Below are 24,547 nucleotides of genomic sequence, written 5' to 3'. Positions count from 1 at the left end.
CTTATAGAATAAAACTCAATATATACCAGTACATGCTTGTTCATGTATATATATATATAGGATATTGAAGATGAAAACTTTTGCCTATGCTCTTTTAACATCGGATATAGAGTTTTCAGTTTCCTCTTGGGTAATAGGTTCTTGCTGTACTATTTGAGATAAGTTGAGGTCTTTTTTTGTAATTTTTCATAGTTTATTCTTAGTATTCAGTTAAAGTCACCACACTGCGAAAAATATATCTTTAAATATGTTAATTAAAATATATCAAAAAGTAATTAAAACTTTGACATATTTTAATTATAAAAATAGTTAAATAATTAAAACAATTTATTTATTTATTTTTCAACAACATTTAAGATAATAAATACACAATTAACCATTAAAAAAGAAGAAGATAGCATGGCAGTTTCCAGTTAGAAAGGACAGAAACTGTATGACTTTTCCCAGTAGAGAATTTCCCATATGGATATTAACTGTTTTGGTGAGATTGTTGTACATGATTTGGACTTTCTCCTCTTTGTATTTACAGTTTTTAAATGCCATTATTATTAATTATTAATTTCTTTCCCTTCTTCAATCACACATTTCATACACGTCTCAATTGATGACATGTTTGATAATAAATCTACGGGTCCTCTTAATGATAACATGATTTATAAGAGAAATTTGAATGGGGATGTTTTAAATTGAAATTCCAACGGCGGCTAAATCCTAACGGCCAAGCCAACCCCTTTGTGGTGGAGGTGGTGGGCGGTGCATCTTTTTCTCTTATCCAATTAAATATCGACGTATGGCCTTGTTTTATCAGGAAAAAAGGCCCCACACGTGTTTGTTTGATCTTCCTTCCCAATTGGGAGTAAAAGGCTTATACAACATGACGCATGCAACACATGATAAGAAAATATAATTATTGAAATTTAAAAAATTATATTTTTGTTTAATTAAATAAATTTTTAAACATTTTATATTAAGAAATTCTTCATTTATTAATTAAATATTTTAATAAAATGGATGTATATATATTCATCCTTGTTTAACAAAAATGTGAAACTATTTTAAAGACTATTCTCTATGAATTTAAATCTTTAATAAAATAAGTTCTTCAAGTCATTATATAAAAAATCAATCGTAATATATTATTGATTTTTTGTAACTGCATAGCATTATTTATGGATAATACTAATTACACTGTAAATTATTTATTTTTAATTAAATTAAAAAGATTATATCTATTATTTATACATATATTTTTTGTACAATTAATTATTTCGCAAATACAATAACTAAACTCTTTTTAAAAAAAAATTTAAATTTGGAATGATTGAGTTATTAATTGTTTGAATTGTAACGATTTTTTTAATATATTTACTAGTTTTATAATTTTTTTTTGCATGTAAAAAATATTGAATTATTATTGTGTAAAGTTTAGGGTAATTCAATTAGATGAGTGAAGTATTGAAATATGATTTTGTTTACGATTATAAAATAAGCTGTATACAAAATTGCGAAAATTAAAATAAGTAATTTGTTTGGATTTATTTAAAAGAGCGTAAATATGATTTTGTACTTTTTTAATTTTTTAGTGAAGATTTATTTTTAATAAAAAAATGCAATCTGCAATAAATAAATTAAAAAAAAAAAAAACAAACAAAACTGGTACCGGTTTCACCCGCAAGTCACATACCTTTTCATTTCAATTGGTCCACGTTTCTAATTCCATTTTGGATGACACATTATTACTAGTTTACGACTTTTATATAATGTATAATAAAATGTAAAAAATTAGTAATTATTGTTCTAAAATCCACAAAAAGGCAGTGTATGTCGTCAGCTATGCTAACTGTATCATATACATTTCCCTCTTTTTTTTTTTTTTTTAAAGTATACTATTAAAAGTTTGGAAAACACATTAGAAATGTTATGGATTCAAATATATTAAATTTGCTTATAATAATTATTATTATATAAATTTACATGCTAAACTTTTGAAAAATCAGAAAATCCTAATTAGTGGAGTTGGGGCCGCCAAAGGGAATTGAATTGGAACCATAGCGTCTCATTCAATTCTAATTTTGGTTTAATCAGATTTTTTTTTTTAAATTGAGTTGAATTATTTTTATTTGATTATAATTTTGTATTAACTTCATTTAAATTGTCCTATTGTAATTTCAAAGCAATTATAATTATGAGTAGAGATGTAAAACTAATAGGATATTTGCAAAACTATCACACCAAATTAATTGATATTATTAATATTTAAATTTATTTTAAATCCAGTTAAAATTTATCTTAATCTATTTAAATTTATTTTAAATTCAACTACAACAATAAAATAATACTTAAACCTTTTTAATTTATGTATTTTAATTCATGTTTATTTTAAATAAAAATATATAAAATAATTATTTATATAAATAAATTCGAATAATAACTGCTCAACGTATAAAATTTAAATGAAAATTAAATCTCTTCCAAAATCAAGGATAAATTACTCAAACTCCGACTCATTAGAATAAAAATTTAATCAACTACCCATTGCCATTCTTTGCAGTTGAAGTTTCGGACTAGATTGTAGGTCCAAGCTTTCCTCTTGGGCTACCCAGCTAAGATGAACTGAGTTAACGTGAACAACGATGTTCCCTTCCTTGAATCAACTACACCAGAATCAAGGAGTACAAAAGGCAGATGTCGGGTAGAACCGTAGAAGACAATGGCCAATACTGTGTTCCAATAACTCTTCACCATACCAGAATATTGTGAATACAGGGAGACCATGGGCAAGACCAAGAGCCTATGGTGTGTGATGGAATATTATCACGGGTAAACAAATAAAGAATATTCTAACACTGCCATTTTTTTCTTTACATCCCATTGTATATTACAGGATCAACAGACTAAAAGGACAATAGCTATTGGTAAAGAAGATGGAGGATTACACAAGTTGAATACTTCCTCTTTCCAAAATAATTTTCATGAAGTTCTGCACAAATTTCATGTAATCTCTGGCATGAACAACTGGGTCATATCTCCAAAAATGCTTTGTCCAAAATTTGAAGTATCAATGAAATATCTTCCCATCCTTTATTTTGTGAAATTTGTCCATTAGCTAAACATTATCGTCTTTCATTCTCTTGTAGTAGCTCTTCTATTGGTTTTATTTTTGAATTAGTTCACATAGATTTATGGGAACCCTATCAATTACCTTCACTCACCAGGACTAATTATGAACTTACTATTGTTGATGATATGAGTCGAGCCACCTAGATATATCTCATGAAGGATAAAACACAAATATTGATCCACCTGACCAGGTTTCTTAATGAAGTAGTTGACCAGTTTCATAAATCAATAAAGAAAATAGGCTAAAATAATGAATTTGAATTTCTGAGCACCTCATGCCGACCTTTATTTATGATAGAGAGATAATTCATAAAAAAAAAACAAAATGCTCTTATACCCCAACAAAATGGGATTGTTGAGTGTAAGCACAAACATTTACTAGAAGTTGCCCGTGCCATTTTATTCCATGCTCACCTATCAAAATCCTTTTGGGAGGAAGCCTTTCACAGCCGCCTACTTGATTAATCGAATCCCAATTCTTGTTCTCAAGTGGAAAACACCATTTAAAATACTTCACAACAACCCACTCGATTATCATCACCTCTGGACATTCGATTGCCTTTGTTTTATCACTAACACCAAGCCTTATAAAAATAAATTTGACCCACGAGCCATAAAATGCCTCTTTTTGGGATATGTTTATGCACAAAAAGGATATAAAGTATACAATTTCAACACTCATCAGCTCCATGTATCTTGTGATGTCATCTTTTATGAGAACCATTTTCTTTTTAAATCCAACCCACCCACAGATGGACCATCATCTCCTCCTCCACTCCCATAATACCAAATACTAGTATCTACTCCTGATCCTCCATTACATGTTCCTCTATCAACTGATACCTCATCTTCACCTTTGACATAATCTCTTTTCCCTCCTATATTAATCTCAACACCTCCTCCATCTATCCCACCGCCTAAAAAAGTTCACGACAAACTTCACACTCTATATGGCTCTAGGATTTTGTTACTTGTGTTGATTCTTCATTACCAATAGCTACGGTCTCCTCTCAGTTCAGTCCTGCAGGTAATTCTTTGCCATCTCCTACCATATCCTACACCTTCATATACTTCATTTTTGGCAAATGTATCTACTGTTCAGGAACCATCATCATATCATCAAGCTAAATAGGATATCCACTGGGTTCATGCAATGCATAAAGAGCTATAGGCTCTTGATACAAATATTACCTGGCAACTCACATCCCTTCCTCTAGGGAAGAAACCAATTTCTTGCAAGTGGGTGTATTGTATCAAATATCATCCAGATATTACTATTGACTGTTTTAAAGTACGGCTAGTCGCCAAAGGCTATAACCAAGTTTTGGGGATTGAATTGATTATATTGACAGCTTCTCACCATTGGCAAAAATTGTTACAGTGCGACTCTTTTTAGCTATTGTTGCGGCAAAATAATGGCCTGTGCACCAAGTCGATGTGAATAATGCTTATTTACATGATTTTCTTGATGAAGAACTTTACATGAGCCCACCTGAAGGGTATGAAAAGGCCACAAAAGGTCAAGTATGCAAGCTTATCAAGTCTATTTATGGGCTCAAACAAGACGGACGTCAATGGAACAAGAACTTCACAGAAAAACTTAAAGTTTTTGGCTTCTCACAATCACTTTCAGATCATTGTTTATTTCTTAAACAAACTGCCACTGGTTTTCAGGCTTTTCTCTTTTATGTTGACGATGTCCTTATTACAGGAACAGATGAATCCTTCATTCAAGCTACAAAACAATTTCTTGATTCAGAGTTCACTATTAAAAACATGGGCTACCCAAAATTTTTTCTGGGTATTGAAATTGCACATTCTTCTAATGGCCTCCTTCTTAGTCAGAGCAAATATGCACTAGACTTAATTCATGATGCTGGTCTTACTAATGCCACAGCTGCCTCCTTACCAATCCTTAAAGGACTTTATCTCACTACTGACTCTAGAGATCTTCTTTCCAACCCAGAACAGTACCGACACACTATTGGGAAGCTTTTATACCTGTTAGAAATTGTCTTAAATACTACTGATTTTCTAAAGTTGTTAAACGTGCTGTGTAGTTCCTATTTTTTCTGTTTAGTGGGTTGTTAAATGACTTGGTCTACAATCTGTAACCAAGTTTTAGGAAATTTATTATTTATTTATTTTTTCTTTTTCTTTTTTCTGTTAAACATGTTTCTATGTTTTGATCATGGGTAGAATCATGGACCATGATCTTTAGTATTAGTTATTTTTATTTTGTATTTAAGCAATATTTTGTTTCAATGAAAGGTGTGGGGTTCAGTTCTGTTCTTCTCCTTCTCTGTTTTGCTAACATTTGGTATCAGAGCCTTTATCTTAAAGGACCTGTGATCGTTTGAATGTGAGTTTTTTCCCGTTGAGTGTTATACAGAAATACTAACCCTCTCCAAGTTTCAAATCTTGATTCAAATGGCTTCAAAAGAGTATTGTCCTGTTCCACCTCCAGTGTTCACTGGAGAAAATTATCAATCATGGGCAGTTAAAATGACTGCTTATCTACAAGCATGGGATCTTTGGGAAGCAGTGGCTGAAGACCTTGAAATTGATCAACTGCCTGAGAATCCAACTATGCAGCAGATCAAAACACACAAGGAGAAAACTACAAAGAAGTTTAAGGCCAAAACATGTTTGTATTCAGCTGTGTCTGAATCACTTTTTACCAGGATTATGAACTTGGAGACTACCTTTCACATTTGGTAGTACCTCAAGACAGAGTTTCAAGGTAATGCGCGTACCAAAAGCATGAGTATCTTGAATCTCAGAAGGGAACTTGAACTACAAAAGATGAAAGACTCTGAAACTGTAAAAGAGTATGTTGATAGGCTGCTGGATATTATCAACAAGCTTAGGCTTCTTGGTGAAAAAATTCCAGATAGCAGAGTTGTTGAGAAGATTCTGGTAACATTACCAGAAAGATTTGAAGCCAAAATTTGTGCACTAGAGGAGGTTCGTGACCTTACAGAAATTTCCTTGGCTGAGTTGCTAAATGCTCTTCATGCACAAGAGCAAAGAAGGCAGATTAGAGAAGATGGTTCAATTGAAGGTGCATTGCAAGCCAAGTTGCAACTTAAGGACTCTTGGAAAAATAAGAAAAAAAAGGGAAAGAAGAGCAAAGACAATTCAGGTGCAGGTGTTGGAAGCAATTTTTTTCCTGGAACAAGCAACAATGGTGCAGCAGGCAACAAAGGAAGAAATTATCACCCTTGTCAACATTGTGGCAGAACCAATCATCCTCATTTTAGATGTTGGAGCAGACCTGATGCAAAATGCAACACATGCAATCAGATGGGGCATATTGACAAAATTTGCAAAAACAAAGGCAATCAGGTAGTGAATGAGGCTCAAGCTGTGAATCAGGAGGAGGAAGAACAATTATTTGTGGCATCTTGCTACGTTAGTTCGGCTGATACTTGGCTTGTTGACAGCGGTTGCACCAATCATATGTCCAACAATATCGAACTCTTCAAGGTTCTTGATAAGACATCAACCTCAAAAGTTCGTGTTGGAAATGGAGAATATATTTCTGCAAAAGGTAAAGGTTCAGTTGCAATTGAAAGTATTTCTGGAACTAAAGTCATTACTGATGTGTTGTACGTTCCAGATATTGATCAAAATCTTTTAAGTGTTGGCCAATTACTTGAAAAAGGTTTTAAGGTGTGTTTTGAGAACAAAAGCTGTATTATTAAAGATGCAAAAGGATTGGAGGTATTTACAATCAAAATGAAAGGGAAAAGCTTCCCTCTTGATCTGATGGAGGAGGAGTATTCAGCTCATCAAGTCTCTGTCAAAACCACTAACCTTTGGCACAAGAGGTTGGGTCACTATCATCATTCTGCTTTGTTATTCATGCAAAAACATGGGTTGGTACAGGGCATGGCTTCACTTGAAAAGGAAATATCAGGTTGCAATGCTTGTCAATTTGGCAAACAAATCAGATTGCCTTTTGCCAAAATAGCTTGGAGAGCCTCACAAAAGCTTCAGCTTGTTCATACTGATCTTGGAGGGCCATATCAAACACCATCACTCAAAGGCAGTAAGTATTATATTGCCTTTATTGATGATTTAACTCGAATGTGCTGGATATATTTTCTCAGATTCAAATCAGAAGTGGCTGGAGTGTTTTGGAGATTCAAGTCATGGGCTGAAAATCAAAGTAAATGTAAGATGATGGTTTTAAGATTTGATGATGGTTTTAAGATTTGATAATGGAAAAGAGTACACCTCATATCAGTTCAATAAATTTTGTGAAGAGGCAGGGATCGAGCATCAATTGACTACTCCATATACTCCCCAGCAAAATGGAGTAAGTGAGCGAAAAAATAGAACTATAATGGAGATGACTCGTTGCTTGTTGCATGAGAAAAATCTTCCTAAAAAGTTTTGGGCAGAAGCAGCCAATACTGCAGTTTTTTTATTGAATAGATTGCCTACTAAAGCTCTCCAGAAGCAGACTCCTTACGAAGCATGGTATGGTCACAAACCCTCTCTCACAAATTTGAAAGTGTTTGGATGTTTTTGTTTCTCTTATATTCCTCAGGTTAAAAGAGATAAATTGGACAAGAAATCTGAGCCTGGAATTTTTATAGGCTATAGCAGTGTCTCAAAGGCCTATAGAATATTTCAGCCACAAAATGAGAAGATCATAATAAGTAGAGATGTTGTTTTTATGGAGGAGGACCAATGGAATTGGAGTGCATGTGACGATGTTCAACGTTCGAGTACACAGCAGCCCACCGTTGAGGATGTTGATGAACAACCAGTTCGTGGTACTCAGTTACTATCTGAAATCTATGCAAGATGCAATGTGGCATTATTAGAACCGGCAAGTGTTGCTGAAGCAATGATGGAGCAAAAATGGAAGCTTGCCATGGAAGAAGAGATGCAAATGATTGAAAAAAATCAAACCTGGAAGCTTGTTGAGAGACCTCAAGATAGGAAAATTATTGGGGTGAAATGGGTTTTCCGAACAAAGCTTAATGCTGATGGATCAATAAATAAGCATAAGGCAAGGCTCGTTGTGAAGGGTTACGCACAAATCTTCGGTGTGGACTTCTCGGAGACTTTTGCTCCTGTTGCAAGGCTTGATACTATTAGATTATTGTTGGCTATGGCAGCTCAAAAAGGCTGGAAGGTGTTTCAGTTAGATGTAAAGTCTGCGTTTTTGAATGGTCTTTTGGAGGAAGAAATTTATGTCGAGCAACCAGAAGGTTTTATTGTGCAAGGGCATGAAGACAAAGTGTATTTGCTTAAAAAGGCATTGTATGGCCTTAAGCAAGCACCAAGGGCTTGGTACAGTCGTATGAATGATCACTTGCTAAGCTTAGGCTTTGTGAAAAGTCTTAGTGAATCAACTTTATATATAAAGAAAAATGGTGCTGATTTAACCATTGTTTCTATTTATGTTGATGATCTTCTTGTTACAGGAAGCAAACAGGAACTTATTGACTGTTTTAAGGCTAAAATGTTCAAAGAATTTGAAATGACAGACCTTGGGTTGATGTCTTATTTTCTTGGTTTGGAAGTGAGACAAAGGAAAAATGAGATTTTCATCAATCAAAGCAAATATGCAAAAGAGATCCTAAAGAAGTTTCATATGGAAGGGTGTAAGCCAGTTGACACTCCTATGCAGCCTAGAGTAAAATTCTATAAAGATGATGGTTCTGTCAAAGTGAATGAAAATCATTATAGAAGTTTACTTGGCTGTCTCATGTACCTCAATGCCTCCAGACCTGACATAATGCATGCTGTTAGTCTCCTCTCTAGATTTATGCATTGTGCTAGTGAGGAACATTTACAAGCTGCAAAACGTGTTGTGAGATACATAAAGGGAACAATTGATTTTGGAGTAAAGTATGCTTGCTGTCAAAATTTCAAGTTAGTTGGTTTTTCTGACAGTGATTGGGCAGGTTCGGTAGATGATATGAAAAGTACTACAGGTTTCTGCTTTAATTTTGGATCAGGTGTGATCAATTGGTGCTCCAAGAAGCAAGAAATCATTGCTCAAAGTACTGCAGATGCTGAATTTGTTGCTGCAACTGCTGCAGCAAACCATGTTTTGTGGCTTAGGAAAATTCTCAAAGATTTGAATGAAGAACAGCTTGAGCCAACGCCAATCTTTGTTGATAGTCAGGCAGCCATATCAATCTCATCTAATCCAGTATTTCATGGGAAGACAAAGCATTTCAAGATTAAGTTCTACTTTCTGAGGGAAATTCAAAAAGAAGGAGAAGTGTTGTTAGTTTATTGTAGAACTGAGGACCAGGTTGCTGATGGTTTTACTAAAGCTTTGCCTAAAGCTAAATTTGAAGATTTAAGAAATAAAATGGGAGTTTGCAGCATCAAAGACAAGGAGGAGTGTTAGAAATTGTCTTAGATACTACTGATTTTCTAAAGTTGTTAAACGTGCTGTGTAGTTCCTATTTTTTCTGTTTAGTGGGTTGTTAAATGACTTGGTCTACAATCTGTAACTAAGTTTTAGGAAATTTATTATTTATTTATTTTTTCTTTTTCTTTTTTCTGTTAAACATGTTTCTATGTTTTGATCATGGGTAGAATCATGGACCATGATCTTTAGTATTAGTTATTTTTATTTTGTATTTAAGCAATATTTTGTTTCAATGAAAGGTGTGGGGTTCAGTTCTGTTCTTCTCCTTCTCTGTTTTGCTAACAATACCTTAGTACCATACGCCCTGATATCACATTTTCAGTCCAACACCTCAGTCAATTCATGCAAGCACTAACGGAATCCCATGAAAAACTGTACTTCAAATACTACAGTATCTAAAAGATTGTCCATACGAAGGCATGTTCTTCCCTGCTCAATCTTCTCTGCAACTCCAAGCCTTTTGTGATGCAGACTGGGCCAGTTGTCCAACCAGCCGACGATCAATAACTGGATTTTGTATTTTGCTTGGTGGTGCTCCTATCTCCTGGCAATCTAAAAAGCAACATACAATTGACCACTCTTTCGCCGAAGCTCAGTAGCAATCTAAAAAGCAACATACAGTTAACCACTCTAAACCCTAAACCCTAAACCCTAAACCCTGTGAATTAAAGTGGCTTTCCTTTCTTCTTTAAGACTTTCATGTTCCCTCCAACTTCCTATCCCACTTCACTGCGATAATCAAGTAGTTAAACACATCAGCAACAATCCCATCTTTCATGAACAAAGTAAACACATCGACTTAGATTGCCATCTTGTTCGAGATCACATTCAAGTTGGTTTCCTTCGTACCATCCACATCTCTTCCAAGGCCAAAATTGCTGACATGTTCACCAAACCACCTTCTCTCGGTTACTATGACGCCATCCTCTCCAAGCTCAGTCTAGTTTCCTTTCAATCATCTTCCAGCTTGAGGGGATCATGGAATATTATGACGTGTAAACAAATAAATAATATTCTAATAGAATTTATAGTAATAGAATAAGAATACAGAGTAGGTTATTGTAATAGAATAGTTCTAGAATACTCGAAGGATGTATATATAAATCCATGAATGTAGCCTGTTTTTACATAGTAAATAATAGTCTTTTATTTTGTCATATTATTTTTCGGTGCCTTTCGGGGTGTGATGTTTGGAGATAAGTTGGGTAGCGGTAGCACAGCATACTTGAATATGAACACCAAGAGTGAGGTCATCTTGTCAGCTGGTGCAATAGCAAGCCCACAACCACTAATGATAACCGGTATAGGATCTGCTTACCATCTTCGGGCCCATGGCATTCCTGTTGTGTACGACCAGCCCATGATGGTTCAAGGGATGTCCGATAACCAAGTGAATCTTCTGTTTGCTCCCTCTCATGTCCCCGCTGAGGACGCACTAAGTGCAGCCTGGGCATCACTCAATTTGGTAGCTTCATCGAGACAGCAAGTGGTTTAACGTTTGGGGTCAAAGATTTTGTTAGGAACTATAGCTGTTCTTAAATAAGGTATTTACTCATCCACCGCATGCAGATGCAGTAGAGGTGTTTGAAATAGGTCCTTAGAGAACTTTTGCATGGACATTGTCGTGACCACATGGGCTGCCAAGTTTGCAGAGTTATTGATTGTAAATATAGGGCTCGTCATATAAATGGACTAAGGGCTATCGATGGCTCTACTTTTCTCGGCTCACCTGGCACTAATCCTCAAGCTACTATGTGATGCATTGTCCTGGCATATATCTAGATATATCATCTGCAGCCACAACTCCATTGAAAATATATGTTTGATTGTAAATTTTTGTGATGCAGCTGTACAGGAAGGAGGATGCTGCGTGAGGCAATTTCTAAAAGGAAGACCAGATAAATTTTTTACCGTCAATGTGCTTGTGTTGTACTTACTTCTGGATATGTTATGTTGTATAGTATCAATATACAAGTGAATTTCATCACTTGTAGTTTTGGGTAATTGTTTTCTCTTGTTTTTGGCAGAGAAACTTGCTTTCACCTACCATTTGCTTTAGTATTGAATGCATTAGCTCAGGACTGAGATAATTTTGCATGTAACTAATAGCAAAAACGAAATTGTACTAGAGGTTTCTTGAGTTGAACTTAGAGACACCGAAAAGCCAACATTTAAAAGCAAAAGAAAAGATGAATAAGGCATATGAGCATATGCTTTCTAAGGTCCAAATTAATGCTCAGTGACCTCCGTGAACATGATGGAGCATCTTCTCTCAGCTGTCCTTTTTCTTTTGGCCTCCAAAGAACGGACAAAATGGGAGGTGGAATCTCCATATCTTGAATGCACAGAAAGAGAGCATTTCCAAATAATGAAAATGGAGAAGGAAATTTGACCATATTATTATGAGCTGAAAAACACTCTTTCCTACTCTATCTAAAGAAGGATATCCACAGAGCATTATTCATGGCATATGCCGTTGCTTTGAGGATTTTTTTTCCCTATCCTCCGCCCCAGTAGTGCCTATAAGAGCTTGCCACAATCTGTTGGAGGCAAGATGCAGCTGCAGGAACTTGTTTTCCATAAGCAGAGCAGTTGTAGGGCACCTCTCGCTTGGCAGGCAATGGCAGCATGAGAAGGTGTTAGAATTCGACCCTGTTGTCTTGCCAAAGGAGAGCTGCCCTGTGATTGCTTTAGCTTAAAACAGTCTACTTAATTAATTGTTGCCCTCTACTGACGCAGAAGCTATATATCTATATATTTATATGGTGAAGCTCTTTTTCTCTTCATGTAGTTTCCAGGTTAAGGCCAAGTTTGTCCGCATGCTGACAATAATATACAGCTACCAGGAAATGTCCTAGCATGACCTCTAGGATTATTTCACAGAGCTGATAAATCTTTTAAATAAAAATTTCATGTTAGTGCAATATATCAAATAACATTTCAAGAAAAAGAAGATGGATGCAAGTTAATTGTGGAATCTTGAGCTATGGATTAATTCAGGTTCGAGCAAAACGAACCCAAAACTATAATGTATGAGATTAGGGAAACAAACAGGAATGCATAATTGCAATATTTAAAACTGCTTTTAAGTTCCATGAAGTTTCAAGTCTGAGTTGTAATTAAGCTAAATTGAAGGGACAAAAACTTGCCACATCTTGGTCCAACTCTAGAGGCTCTTCGAGGTAGGCAGGTGGATGTTCCCCTTGTTCGTCTGGTTTGTAGATTCCTTCCAGAGACAAATGCTCATGCTTTTTTCCAATGTGAGTTTGCAAAACATTGTTGTTTATTAGGGGGGTTTGGTTTCTGTGTTATTGCTGCTCCGTTGGTTGAGTGGTTGGACCGTCTTTTGCAAACTACAAATGCTGCCTTGATTTCCAACAGTTTCATGCTTGTATAGAGTCTATGGCGTAACAGAAACATAATTGTATGGCATGGTCAACGGTCCACTGAGGATGCAGTTGGTGCTTTTGCCAAGACCCAACTTCAACAATGGCAGCAAGCTAACCTTATCCAGTTAAAAGGAGCCCTCCTCCGGTAGGTTTTGTGAAGTGTAATATTGATGCTGCAGTTGATAATAGTAGAGGCTGCTCAGGTTTAGATTGGGTTGTCAGAGATACACATGGTTCTTTTGTTGGTGGTGTTGCAGCTCCATATGGTGGTGTGCTGGATTTAGCAGTTGCTGAGGCTTGTTCCTTTCTGGAGGCCTTGAGTTGGCTTTAGGGACGACAATTTCATTATTTTTTGTCTAGAAACTGATTGTTTATTGTTGTTCCATGCTCTTACTTCTTCAGATGATTTGTATTATTTGGCTCCATTGTGCTAGATTGTAAGAAGCTGATGCAAGCTTTGCATCATTTTCAGGTCTATTTTGGAAAGAAATCTGCTGATAAATGTACTCATATTTCAACTCGAACTGCTGTTTCTATGTGAGATTTGGTTGAGTTGGATGTTCAATGATTCCAGTTGGTCACTATTTCAACCAAAAAAACAAAAAGCTAAATAAAAAAGAAAAACTTTAAATAAAATTATCAAATACTTAAATTATTACTAAAATTAGATTTTAAAAAAATTTAGAGGGCCTCCAGCAAATGATATTCGGTCGAGGATCCGCACTGCCGCTTTTGACTTAGAGACTGAAGAACGCTACCACTAATAGGAGGCAAGATTGGCCTTTGGCCTGGTAACTTTCTTGCTTGCTTTTGCAGCACTAACTACTTCTCTTTGTTTCTTTCTTCAGAAGCTTGTCCTTCTCAGAAGGCGGGTAATTGGCATCTCACTTTTTCTTGGACTTAAAGAGCCTCCTTTGCAAGAAGTTCCTGCAACCAGTCAAATTATCATTTCCAGAATTTATTCAGTGCAACATGAGGAATACATTTACATTGGGCTCATTGTAATCAATTGTTATAATAAAACATTTGCAGCTAAGGTGTCATTTTGGTCTTATCTTTACATTGGATTTGGATTATTAACTAAATTTGCTGTTGTGTAGGTATAGTTAATGAAATGATTTGTCATTTGGAAAATAGAAAATGGAGATGATGTCAAAGGCTTGATTATCAGAAACACTGAAGAGCCAACATAACATAAAAAGCAAACCAAAAGAAAAAGAATCTGGCATGAGTATATGCTGCAAATTTGAGGTGGCATTTATCAGTCACCAACATTAAGAGGAGCATCTCCTTCCCTTTCTGCTGCTTTTTTCCACTTCTAAAATCATGGACAAGAGCAGAAGAATCTGCATGCAAATGCAATGTAGTATAAAGTAAAAGAAAAATGGCCTTGTGGGGAAATATGGATATCCATAGCATAATCCTAATTCTGGCATATGCCATTTCTTCTACAGTTTATTCCATCAATCACCAGACAGCTTATAAAGCTCCGAAACCCAGAAGCTCAAATGCATAGAGCAAAATGAGCTCCTTCAGTAAGCAAATCGGTCGCAGGGCACCTCTCGCTTGGCAGGTACTTAATGGGATACCAATATTTGATCTCATCTCAATCGTGACTTGCCAAAGGAGAGTTGCCCTGTGATTGCTTTGGCTTAATACGGCAATGCCAGTGTCCCTTCATACTCTTTCAAATGGCTGCAGGCTAAACTTTGCTCTGCCTCCGGTGAAGTTAAAGCGAATGCATTATTGCATCTCCTTTTGAATTCTATTTTAAGCTGAATTTTTCTGTTTTGAAGTCCATAATCATTATTACTTTTGATTATAAGTTTCTCTATGCAAATGCCAAAAAAAAAAGAATTATATTAAAAATTATAAATATATTTTTTTTATATTCGGAGATTTATTTTGATCATAATTACATCCAAATAAATATGAAAGGTTTCAATTTCACTATTTCAAATTTCCATTTAAAATATATATATATATATATATTTTAAAAAATTACCAACTTCAAATATGGTGATTGGATTGCGACTCTGCCCACCATATTAACTGAGGTAGGTGGACTCGAGGACATCTGGCGATTTCCTCCGTTGTTTATTAATTTTATAGTAATATTTTGGTGGAAAGACTCTCTCATTCAATTAGATCAACTAGAAAGCAGCCGGCTCCTTCAGATGAAGTTCATTGATAGATATCCATGGCTTTCATATATAAATATTTTCTTGAGAATGACGAAACCATGCTTCAATTTTCAACAATTAAATAAGGCAAATTGTTTACCTAGTATTTGAGACATTTTCTACAAATTACAACTGATTTTTAAATTAATTCATCATAAACATTTGTAAATGGATTCTCATATTTTATATCATATATATTAAATGCAAAACTATTTTTAATTTATAAGCTCACCATTTTGTAAGTTTTTTGGTTTAAATTTCATGATCAAATTTCATCAAAACAACCTTTTTTTTTTGTCAATTTGGATAAGTATGGTTTAAGTGTAACCAATTTTATGGAATTAAAAACATAAAAGTTTACAAATTTTGTGCACATGAAATATAACAAATTTTAATTTATAAATAAACTCTAGATTATTTTTAACGATTTATTTAACACTGTTTTGGAAATCTTTTGGAGGGAAAGGGAACTAAAGGGAGAGAAGCAATGAGAGGAAATAAAATGAATAAAAAATAATTTTTCAATCATTTTTTAAGTAGAAAAAATAATAAAGAAAATTAGATTTTTGGACAATAAAATACCTAATCATATATATATATATATAAAATTGATAATTATGATATCATAAATATGGTTTTCTTCTAAATTAGAGGAAAATTGAGAAAGAAAAGAAAATTAGAAGAAGAAATAATTTCTCCCTTATTTTCGGTCAATCCAAACAGAGTGTAAAAGGAATGTGAAGTAGAACTTGTGTTTTACGTTTTGGAGCTCAATTCAACAAAAGCAAGAAGCTTTTCCATCAGAATTCAAATGTAAAGATGGAAAAGATGAGTATAACTCACCACACCAAATGTCCTTGATTATGGGCTTTTTTTGACTTCTTTTTTTCCCTTTTTCTTTTCAGAACAAAAGAAAAAAAGAAAAAAAGAAAAAGGACCAAAATGTTTGGACATCTAAACTTTCATTGAAAAATTAGGGCCTTTTAGTTTGTAAAATCATGTTTTGGCCATACCCAGTTAATGCTAAGTCAAAAAGAAAGAAAAGAACAATAAAATTAGAGAGCATAACCTAGCATGGAATTGTTCCATTGTCTGATTAATATTAAAATCTGGACTGTCCATTTCAAGTTTAGTATAAAACAAGCACAACAAAGAAACTTGGACCAGGCAAAGCAACCGAACCATCCATAGCAAATGATTGAAGGGACACACATGGCACCCAATAAATGAGCACTGCACACCATGCGCTGGAGCGGGCCTTTCTTTCCTATTTCCTTAAACATCAAAGCCTTAAACCTGAAGGAAATTGGAAGCATTCAAAAGAAGCTTTCACTGACATTATCAATAATGCTGGCCAACATAAAGGTTGTTTTGTCGTCCACTTACATTTGTTGCTTTCCAATCCTCTGCCTCTACCATTCATAGTAGTAAGATCTTCCAGAAATACCATCCAACCATTCTGATACTGTTTGAAAATGAAATTTATATGGGTACCCAATAGTCATGGCTGTCAAAATTGATTTTTTTTCCCCCAAACATTAAGTAAATCTAGCAGTTATGCCTAAGAAATGCGGCTTCTGCTAATTAATAAATAACCACATCATACGAGGTCAACATGGTGAAACATACAAAACGTATAGTAATCTATTTTCTAGCTCTGACTTGTTCAACCTGTCCTTGTGGAGCTTGGGAGGCACCCTGTCCCCATCACGTTTAAAACAAAGTAAAAACCTCCACGCTAGGCAAAGAGCTATCAATAATGACAATAAATGCTTCTCACAAGCTAGCAATCTCAGCTGATTGAAAAGAAACCAAGAGACCACACAGAGAAAGCAAACAAAAGGGCAGAAACCAACGATAAAGATCAATATTGTTGAGGAGAGAGCACAAACAAGAAAAAAAAAATGCAATCACCTTGCCTAAAAGAAGCCTCCCAAGTATGCCTTAATGGCTGCTGTCCAAGCCCTCTACTTGGCTCTCCTGAGCCACAGAAAAAAATGGGCAAGTCCAGAAACACAGCAGCAACGTGTCGCAGGAACTTCGCTGCAGCAGCTGCTTCCAGTATCTTCCCAAACACCCAATTTACAAATCCTGAGTCTCTTCCATCTTTGCAAGAATCATTTGCAGAATTCTCCAAAGCTTACCCACAGTATATTGAAACCCATCAAGTTGACCAAATTCGAGAACAGGAATACTATCATCTCTCGCTTTCCCACCATACCTGCCTTGACTATATTGGCATCGGTCTCTTCTCCTATTCCCAGCTTCAAAAACATGACTCCAGAAAGCAAATTGTTTCTTCTTCTTCTTCTCAACATTCACCTCCACAAATTTCATATTTTCCCTTCTTCAGTGTGTCCTACAAGACAGGAAACATGAAGACACAGCTTCTTCATGGTGGCCAAGAATCGGAAATAGAATCTGCAATAAGGAACCGGATCATGAATTTTCTGAATATATCTGAAGATGATTATTCTATGGTTTTCACAGCAAACAGGACATCAGCTTTCAAACTTGTAGCAGAGTCTTACCCTTTCCATTCTAGTAAAAAACTTCTGACTGTTTACGACCACGAGAGTGAAGCAGTAGAAACCATGATTAACAGTTCTCAGAAGAAAGGAGCCAAAGTCATGTCAGCAGAGTTCTCATGGCCAAGGCTAGGGATTCATTCAGCAAAACTAAGAAAGATGGTTACGAGGAAAAGAAAAAAGAAGACGAAGAGAGGACTATTTATCTTTCCAATTCATTCTAGAGTGACTGGAGCCAGATATCCTTATCTGTGGATGAGCATCGCTCAGGAGAATGGCTGGCATATCTTGATTGATGCTTGTGCATTGGGACCAAAGGACATGGATAGCTTTGGCTTCTCCCTCATTCGCCCAGACTTCCTAATTTGTTCCTTCTACAAGATTTTTGGGGAAAATCCATCTGGATTTGGATGCCTCTTTGTTAAAAAATCTACTGTTCCAGTCTTGGAAGATTCCACCACTGCTGGAATGGTAAGTCTTGTCCCAGCGAAGAAGCTGTTTTGGTTCCTAGATGAATCTTCTGGTACTGATACAGAATTTGAACAGATGTCTAAATGTGCTTTGGAAGAAGATGAATTAGATACATCAAACTCTTTTTCAGGTCCAATGTCCATCCCAAAGATGTGCTCTGGAAAATTGGAACAAGGAGAAACCTCCGAGTCCCAAACTGCAGTAAGAACTGGAAAACAGAAAGCATCAGAAACCTCTAAGACTGAAACTGAAGGAATGGATGCAGAACGTGAAGTATCAGAACCCGCAGCCTCCAAGTCTCCAACCATAGGAACACCTGAAAGACAAAAAGAAACAGAAACTTCAGAAATTATTGATTTAGGAACACCTGCTAAAGTAACCAAAAAAGAAACTGCCAAACCCAGCAAAAATCAGACCACGGAGGTTGAATGCAGGGGATTGGATCAGGTTGATCTATTGGGACTTTCACAGATCAGTAACAGGGCAAGGTGCCTGATCAATTGGTTGGTGAACGCTTTGATGAAGCTCAAGCATCCCAACACAGAGGAAATACCTGTCATTAGAATATATGGGCCAAAGGTAAAGTTTGATCGGGGACCTGCATTGGCATTCAATGTGTTTGATTGGAAAGGAGAAAGGATTGAGGCTCCTCTTGTACAAAAACTGGCTGATCGAAGCAACATATCTCTCAGCTATGGATTCTTACATCACATCTCATTTTCAAATAAGTATGAAGAAGAAAAGGCAAAAGTTCTTGAGAATAGAATATATGGAGTAAAAGGAACATTAACAAACAAGAGTAAAGACAAGGCCAGTATGGGGATACCAGTAGTTACAGTTGCACTTGGATTCCTCGCAAACTTTGAGGATGCTTACATGCTTTGGGCTTTCATTGCTCAGTTCCTGGATGCAGACTTTGTGGAGAAGGCAAAGTGGAGATACACAGCTCTGAATCAGAAAACTATTGAAGTTTAGATAGAAATTATTTGTTTATTTTTTATTATGAAACTCACTGTATACAAAAACAATCATCAAAGGAAGAAAGTGTTGAGCCAAATTGTTTGTTCATCTGATAATTTCACGACCTTCTGTTAAGTGCATGATCTTCTGAGTAGCACACTGCTATACTTGCATCTTAGCATCAATAAGTAGATGGAAAGTGGCAGAGTAGTAGATTATACTAAGAAACATGAATATCCTTCCTGGTTAGCTGCTCACCTTTAACCCTCACTTAATTTTCCTTCACTTGACTGGAATATCCATTAAGCACAAATTGATAACACTGTGTTTTGCTTTGTTCACATCTAAAATTTATCCTTGGCTATTCTATTGACCCACAATTTATCCTTGGTTGCCGTGAGTTATCCCGTAAAACAAAATTCATTATGTACTAAAAGAAAAGGCGATGCTCTTTTCCCCCCTTATATTGACAATCAAGAGACAAAGAACAACATGGTTTTAGTGCTGTTCCAGTAATCCAGATTGCATAATCACCAAAGCAGTCCATAATGCATTTTATGAAAATTTATATTTTAATATCAAATTACCTATGAACAATTAATTTGTCAGAGAGATTAATTCATAGCAAATTTTTTCAGTTATTTTTAAATGCCATATTTTACAAGCCGTTCTTTACACTCTAGAGCTACCATAGCAACAATAAATGTATACAGAATAACCAAATCTTTTAGTTACTAGATTTGCAAAATGACTGGAGATAATTCATTGAAAAATTTAGGGCAACAAGCAAAGGTACCACAATGCATGAAATGTGTAATGCACTCAGATCATAACTTCAAATCAAACTTGATACAAAACCACCATTGCTTATTTTGATCGCAAACCACTTTACTTGGTGCAATCAAACATTTGAAAAGGACTGAAATGCCATTATGCACCCAATTGACAGGAAGTTTAACAAAGCACCAAGCAAAGAAATAAAGCATTCATTCAAGTAACTTGATTATTAGTATAATTATCCAAACTATTTTGGGAATTTACCAAAGATTAGAACAAAGTAAATGCATAAACTCTTCAATTGAACATCTGGAGTGAGATGGTCCGTAAGCCCTACAATAGTGCTTATATCAAACCCCAGAATCAAATGACAGAAAGCCTTCATTGACAATAGTAATAGGAAAGGCTCATAAAGCTACCTTATGCAATCAGGATAAGCAAGTATATGTGTTTGTCTTTTGAACACAGATAAAGAGTCTGTCTTTCAGCAATGTCCTACCATAGATCACACCAAGCACATTGACGGTAGAATCATTTAATTCTTCTTTAACTAAGAAACTTCATAAATAACTCCTTCAATTTAATACCAAATATAAGTTAGAAAGACTATACATTAACAACAACTTTTTAATTGGTCTAAACTAAGCAGACTCTTCAAAAAGGAGGTGCATCATGCCTACCACACTTTATCTTTTTCCTTCTACAACCTGACTCAACAAGTTTAGCTTACATAGAAACCACAAATATACGGTTAAACTCAATTTCTGTTTTTTCCCCCTGTAGAACTTTTATCAGAGCTGTAAAAATAACTTGATAAAGCACCATTCAACTACCTCGACAATTACACTGGCAACAAACAAAAAACGTAAGGAATGGAGATCAGATAGATGCACTCTTAAACTAATTTCAGGGACTAATGTTACCGGAAAATAAAAAGGCATGATACAGCAAGTTACAGTACAATATGTCACTAAAAAAAAGGAGGGGAGAAGAAAGACAGACAAATCTAAGGAAGGGAGGGGAGCAGAGGGGCAAATCAACAATAAGATCATTGACAATGAAACGAAGATTCACCAATCAAATAAGTATGGGAAAAGTTGTGATGCCAATGAACAAATATTACTATTTTGATAACGCTATTCTACTGTGATAATAATCTCCATACAGTTGATGAAATTTAAGAAGTTACTTAAGAAGGCATGAACCATATAGCAAAATTTGGGAGCGTGAAAACCAAAAAACATATGAAATAAGTAAGATTATGATATCAAGAACTGGCCTGTATCCTGCCCTTCAAGAAAGATTAGGTTGCTGACAAACTTTAGCTGTATCCAAGCATCCTCACTTGGACGATGCTAGTATCCCCAACAATAAACTCAAGAGCTTTACCATTCACCTATATAATACTCATTCCAGAGAACTTTTTAATTCCTTTATCATTCATCAACCTTCTTACTCAGGTCACGTTGCTCCATCCTTTGGTTAGTAGCAAAAACATTGGAGAGGAACACATAAAACCCCACTGTCTTTAGACTAAAGTTCTTCCATGCATCCATAGCGTTCTAACTGTGGAGAAATATTATCCGGAAGGCTCATCATCTGATGAAAGTATTTGTGCCATTGATCTACCAACCCAGGGTGACAAGAAGCTGTCAAAATGGCTAGAAATGTCACCTATTTGGCATCATGCCCACCCTTATCTTTCCTTCAAAAAGTTTCAGTGCCTCACAACCACGTCCATAAATTGCCAACCCATTTAGCCAAGCATTCCATAGAAAGATATTCTTAATGGGCATTCCATCGAAGGTCTGCACTGCAACATCAATGCAGCCGCATTTTGCATACAAGTCAACAATAGCAGTCCCAATCTAAATATTCCACTTGATCTGCCATAATCAAAAGCACAAGCTGAAAGCACACTGGTAAGTATAACCCTGTCAGGCTGAACGCCCCGAGTTTTGCGTATCATAAAACAACTCCAAAGACTCCTTGCGTCCTTGGGACAATTACAGCTACCAATCCGCTTATAATACTGGTCCAAGAAATAATTTCTTTCTGAGGAAGCTCGCAAAAAATTTCGCTTGGCTTCAATCGAAAACTCACGCTTGGCATACATAGTCAACCGGACCATTGCGGCCTCCAAATCTACCTCTAAGTTTTCTGTTTCTCCCACTGGCAACTAACATGCGGACAAAGTTTGCGATATTTGGCTCATCGTCCATCCTTAAAACATAGTTACAGCCTCAGAAAACAACCAAGCCCTCACTTACCCATATATGATACCGGTCCAAGCGACCACATCTCTCACAACCATCTCATCAAACACTCTGCCATCCAAAATCCGAAAACTGTAAAAGTGAGAAGCGAGGTCTGAACATATAAATCAATTACAACACCCATCTTAACCACCCCGTGAATTTGTCATTCCTCTTCAATCCCATAAACTAAGAGCAAGATTTCAAAACCGCAGGAAGTTACACATCGGGCAAACACCAATTTCTTACAATCTGTCTAGAGCCCAAAATAGCTGTCTGTACCTATCACTGCCAGCATAGCTTGAAATCGAACTGATAATGTGTTAATGTGCCAATCACATTGTTTTAGAAAACACATGCGAAGCAACAGAATCACCAGACTTTCCAAATAAGTTAACAACTCTGTTGAGAACCAAATCATTGCGAACAATGCCTGAACTATTTAACCGTGCATGAATTTTTTCTTTAAAAAAAACAAAAAAAACCAAAAAATACAAAGACCGCTGGTTGTTGCATCCACGAATTCAATTCAAGAGCACTCCACTCGGAATTCTCACGGCCTAATCTCTTTATAAAAACATTTAAAAAATTTTTAGCAGAGTGATTTGGCATACTATGATTGGTTGCCATTTCTCACTTCCCCGGACCGGGAGGATTGTTACAGCAAATAAGCCCAAACCCAGCCCAGCTTCAAATACAAAACAGTAATTAGTTAGGCCCAGCACGTGTCAAAACAACTTCGGAGCCCATATCCTCCCATGCGTCGGTTTTCATCCCCCACAAATAAATACTGTTTCTGGGGGTCCCCTCCTTGGTAGGGCTCGCAAAAGATTGGTGGGGCTGCTTTTTTTCCTTCTGGGTTTGTTCTTTCTCTTCCTCCTCCGTTATTCTTTTTTCATTTTCAAAAAAAATGAAAATTATCTGTATTCATCCTCGTGTCTATAGTCTTTGACAGCATGTAGCAAAGGCAAAAATCAAAACCCCAGTCAACTTAACACTTGTGGGATTTTTTTTCCGAGTTTTATTAAGTTTTCTGGTGCATCTTTCTCAAAATCTCTGAATTTTCTTTGTGTTATAGTTTGTTAATTTCCAACATGGACTCAAATCAACACCCCACTATCGAAGAAATCGATCAAGAACAAAGCATAACCGCGAATTTCTCCTCTTCTGAGACTTCTATGGTGGAACCTCCTGACCCCGAAGGCCAAGCCGAACCTGAACCCACGATTCTGCTCAAGGAAGAAGAGTTGACGGACACAGATGGTCATGAATTAGATAACAACAACAACAACTCTCTCCCAATTAGCCTCTTGCAGGTACCTCACTCCAATAATCGGGCACTAGTTCCGGCTAAGAGACCCTCCAAGGACCGCCATACCAAGGTGGAGGGCCGTGGCCGTAGGATCCGTATGCCTGCCACATGTGCTGCTAGGATTTTCCAACTGACACGAGAGTTGGGGCACAAGTCAGATGGCGAAACCATCCGGTGGCTTCTGGAGCACGCGGAGCCCGCTATTATTGAAGCTACTGGTACGGGAACCGTCCCTGCTATTGCAGTATCTGTTAATGGAACCCTCAAAATACCAACTACTTCCCCAGCAAGACCCGACGGCGATGACTTGCTGCCTAGGAAGAGGCGGAAAAGACCTTCAAACAGCGATTTTGTTGACGTGAATGAGCACCAGACTTCTGTATCTTCAGGTTTGGCACCTATTGCGTCAATGACCACAGCAACAGCAGCAGTAGCAGCATTGCCAAATTTTGGGGGCGCTAGCGCGCAGGGTTTGGTGCCCTTGTGGCCTATGGGAACTTTCATGTTGCCACAATCTGCGGGCGGTGGGTCCAATCAGCCGCAATTGTGGGCAATACCTGCAGCCGCGACGCCGTTTTTTAACGTGGCGGGAAGACCCATATCCACTTTTGTTTCGGCAATGCAACCTGGGGTTCAATTGGGTGATGGGATTTCAAAATCAGTGGGATCGGGAGGGGCTTCTTCTCCCATGGGGTCAATGAGTTCGAATTCAGGGACGAGCACAACCAACAGTGCGGGTGGTAATAATACTTCTAATGGTGCTGCTAATAACACAGGTGCCCAGATGCTTAGAGATTTCTCTTTGGAGATTTATGATAAAAAAGAGCTTCAATTCTTGGGTCACCCTTCAAAGCCTTAGAACAAGCAAATGGGAGGTTCCTTCTTCTCTTCTTAATGACACAGTATTGAATGTAGGGTTCAAGCTTCTTTTTTTGTTCTTTTTTTTATTTTTGTTTGGATTAGGTTAGCTTTTGTAACGCCTATGGATTACAAGAACAAGAAGAGCCCGAGAGCTTACATTAAATTTTTGTTATGTGGGTGTCTGTTTGATCGTCTTGGAAACTATGGGATGAAAACCTCGCCAAGCGCCAGCCAGGGCCCAAGGGGGTAGTTTGGTTTTTGTCCGGAGGTAGGATCACGTGAAAT

At 36.4% G+C, this 24,547-nt stretch overlaps 2 protein-coding genes across 2 annotated transcripts; both read left to right on the top strand.

Moving 5' to 3' along the window:
- The first annotated feature begins 16,136 nt into the window (after window positions 1-16,136).
- LOC110617589 lies at window positions 16,137-19,306 on the top strand. Its single transcript, XM_021760486.2, has one exon. The coding sequence runs from the start codon at window positions 17,003-17,005 to the stop codon at window positions 19,070-19,072; it is 2,070 nt and encodes a 689-aa protein (XP_021616178.1). The 5' UTR covers window positions 16,137-17,002; the 3' UTR covers window positions 19,073-19,306.
- A 3,610-nt stretch (window positions 19,307-22,916) lies between these two features.
- Window positions 22,917-24,434, top strand: LOC110617590 (transcription factor TCP19). Its single transcript, XM_043957506.1, has one exon. It carries the CDS (start codon window positions 23,184-23,186, stop codon window positions 24,258-24,260), a length of 1,077 nt encoding a protein of 358 aa, XP_043813441.1. The 5' UTR covers window positions 22,917-23,183; the 3' UTR covers window positions 24,261-24,434.
- Window positions 24,435-24,547: the final 113 nt, after the last annotated feature.

This window comes from Manihot esculenta, chromosome 6 (genome assembly GCF_001659605.2).
Source record: "Manihot esculenta cultivar AM560-2 chromosome 6, M.esculenta_v8, whole genome shotgun sequence".
Classification (NCBI taxonomy): domain Eukaryota; kingdom Viridiplantae; phylum Streptophyta; class Magnoliopsida; order Malpighiales; family Euphorbiaceae; genus Manihot; species Manihot esculenta.
Note: the sequence above shows the minus strand (reverse complement) of the source record. Positions and strands in the feature narration are given on the sequence as shown.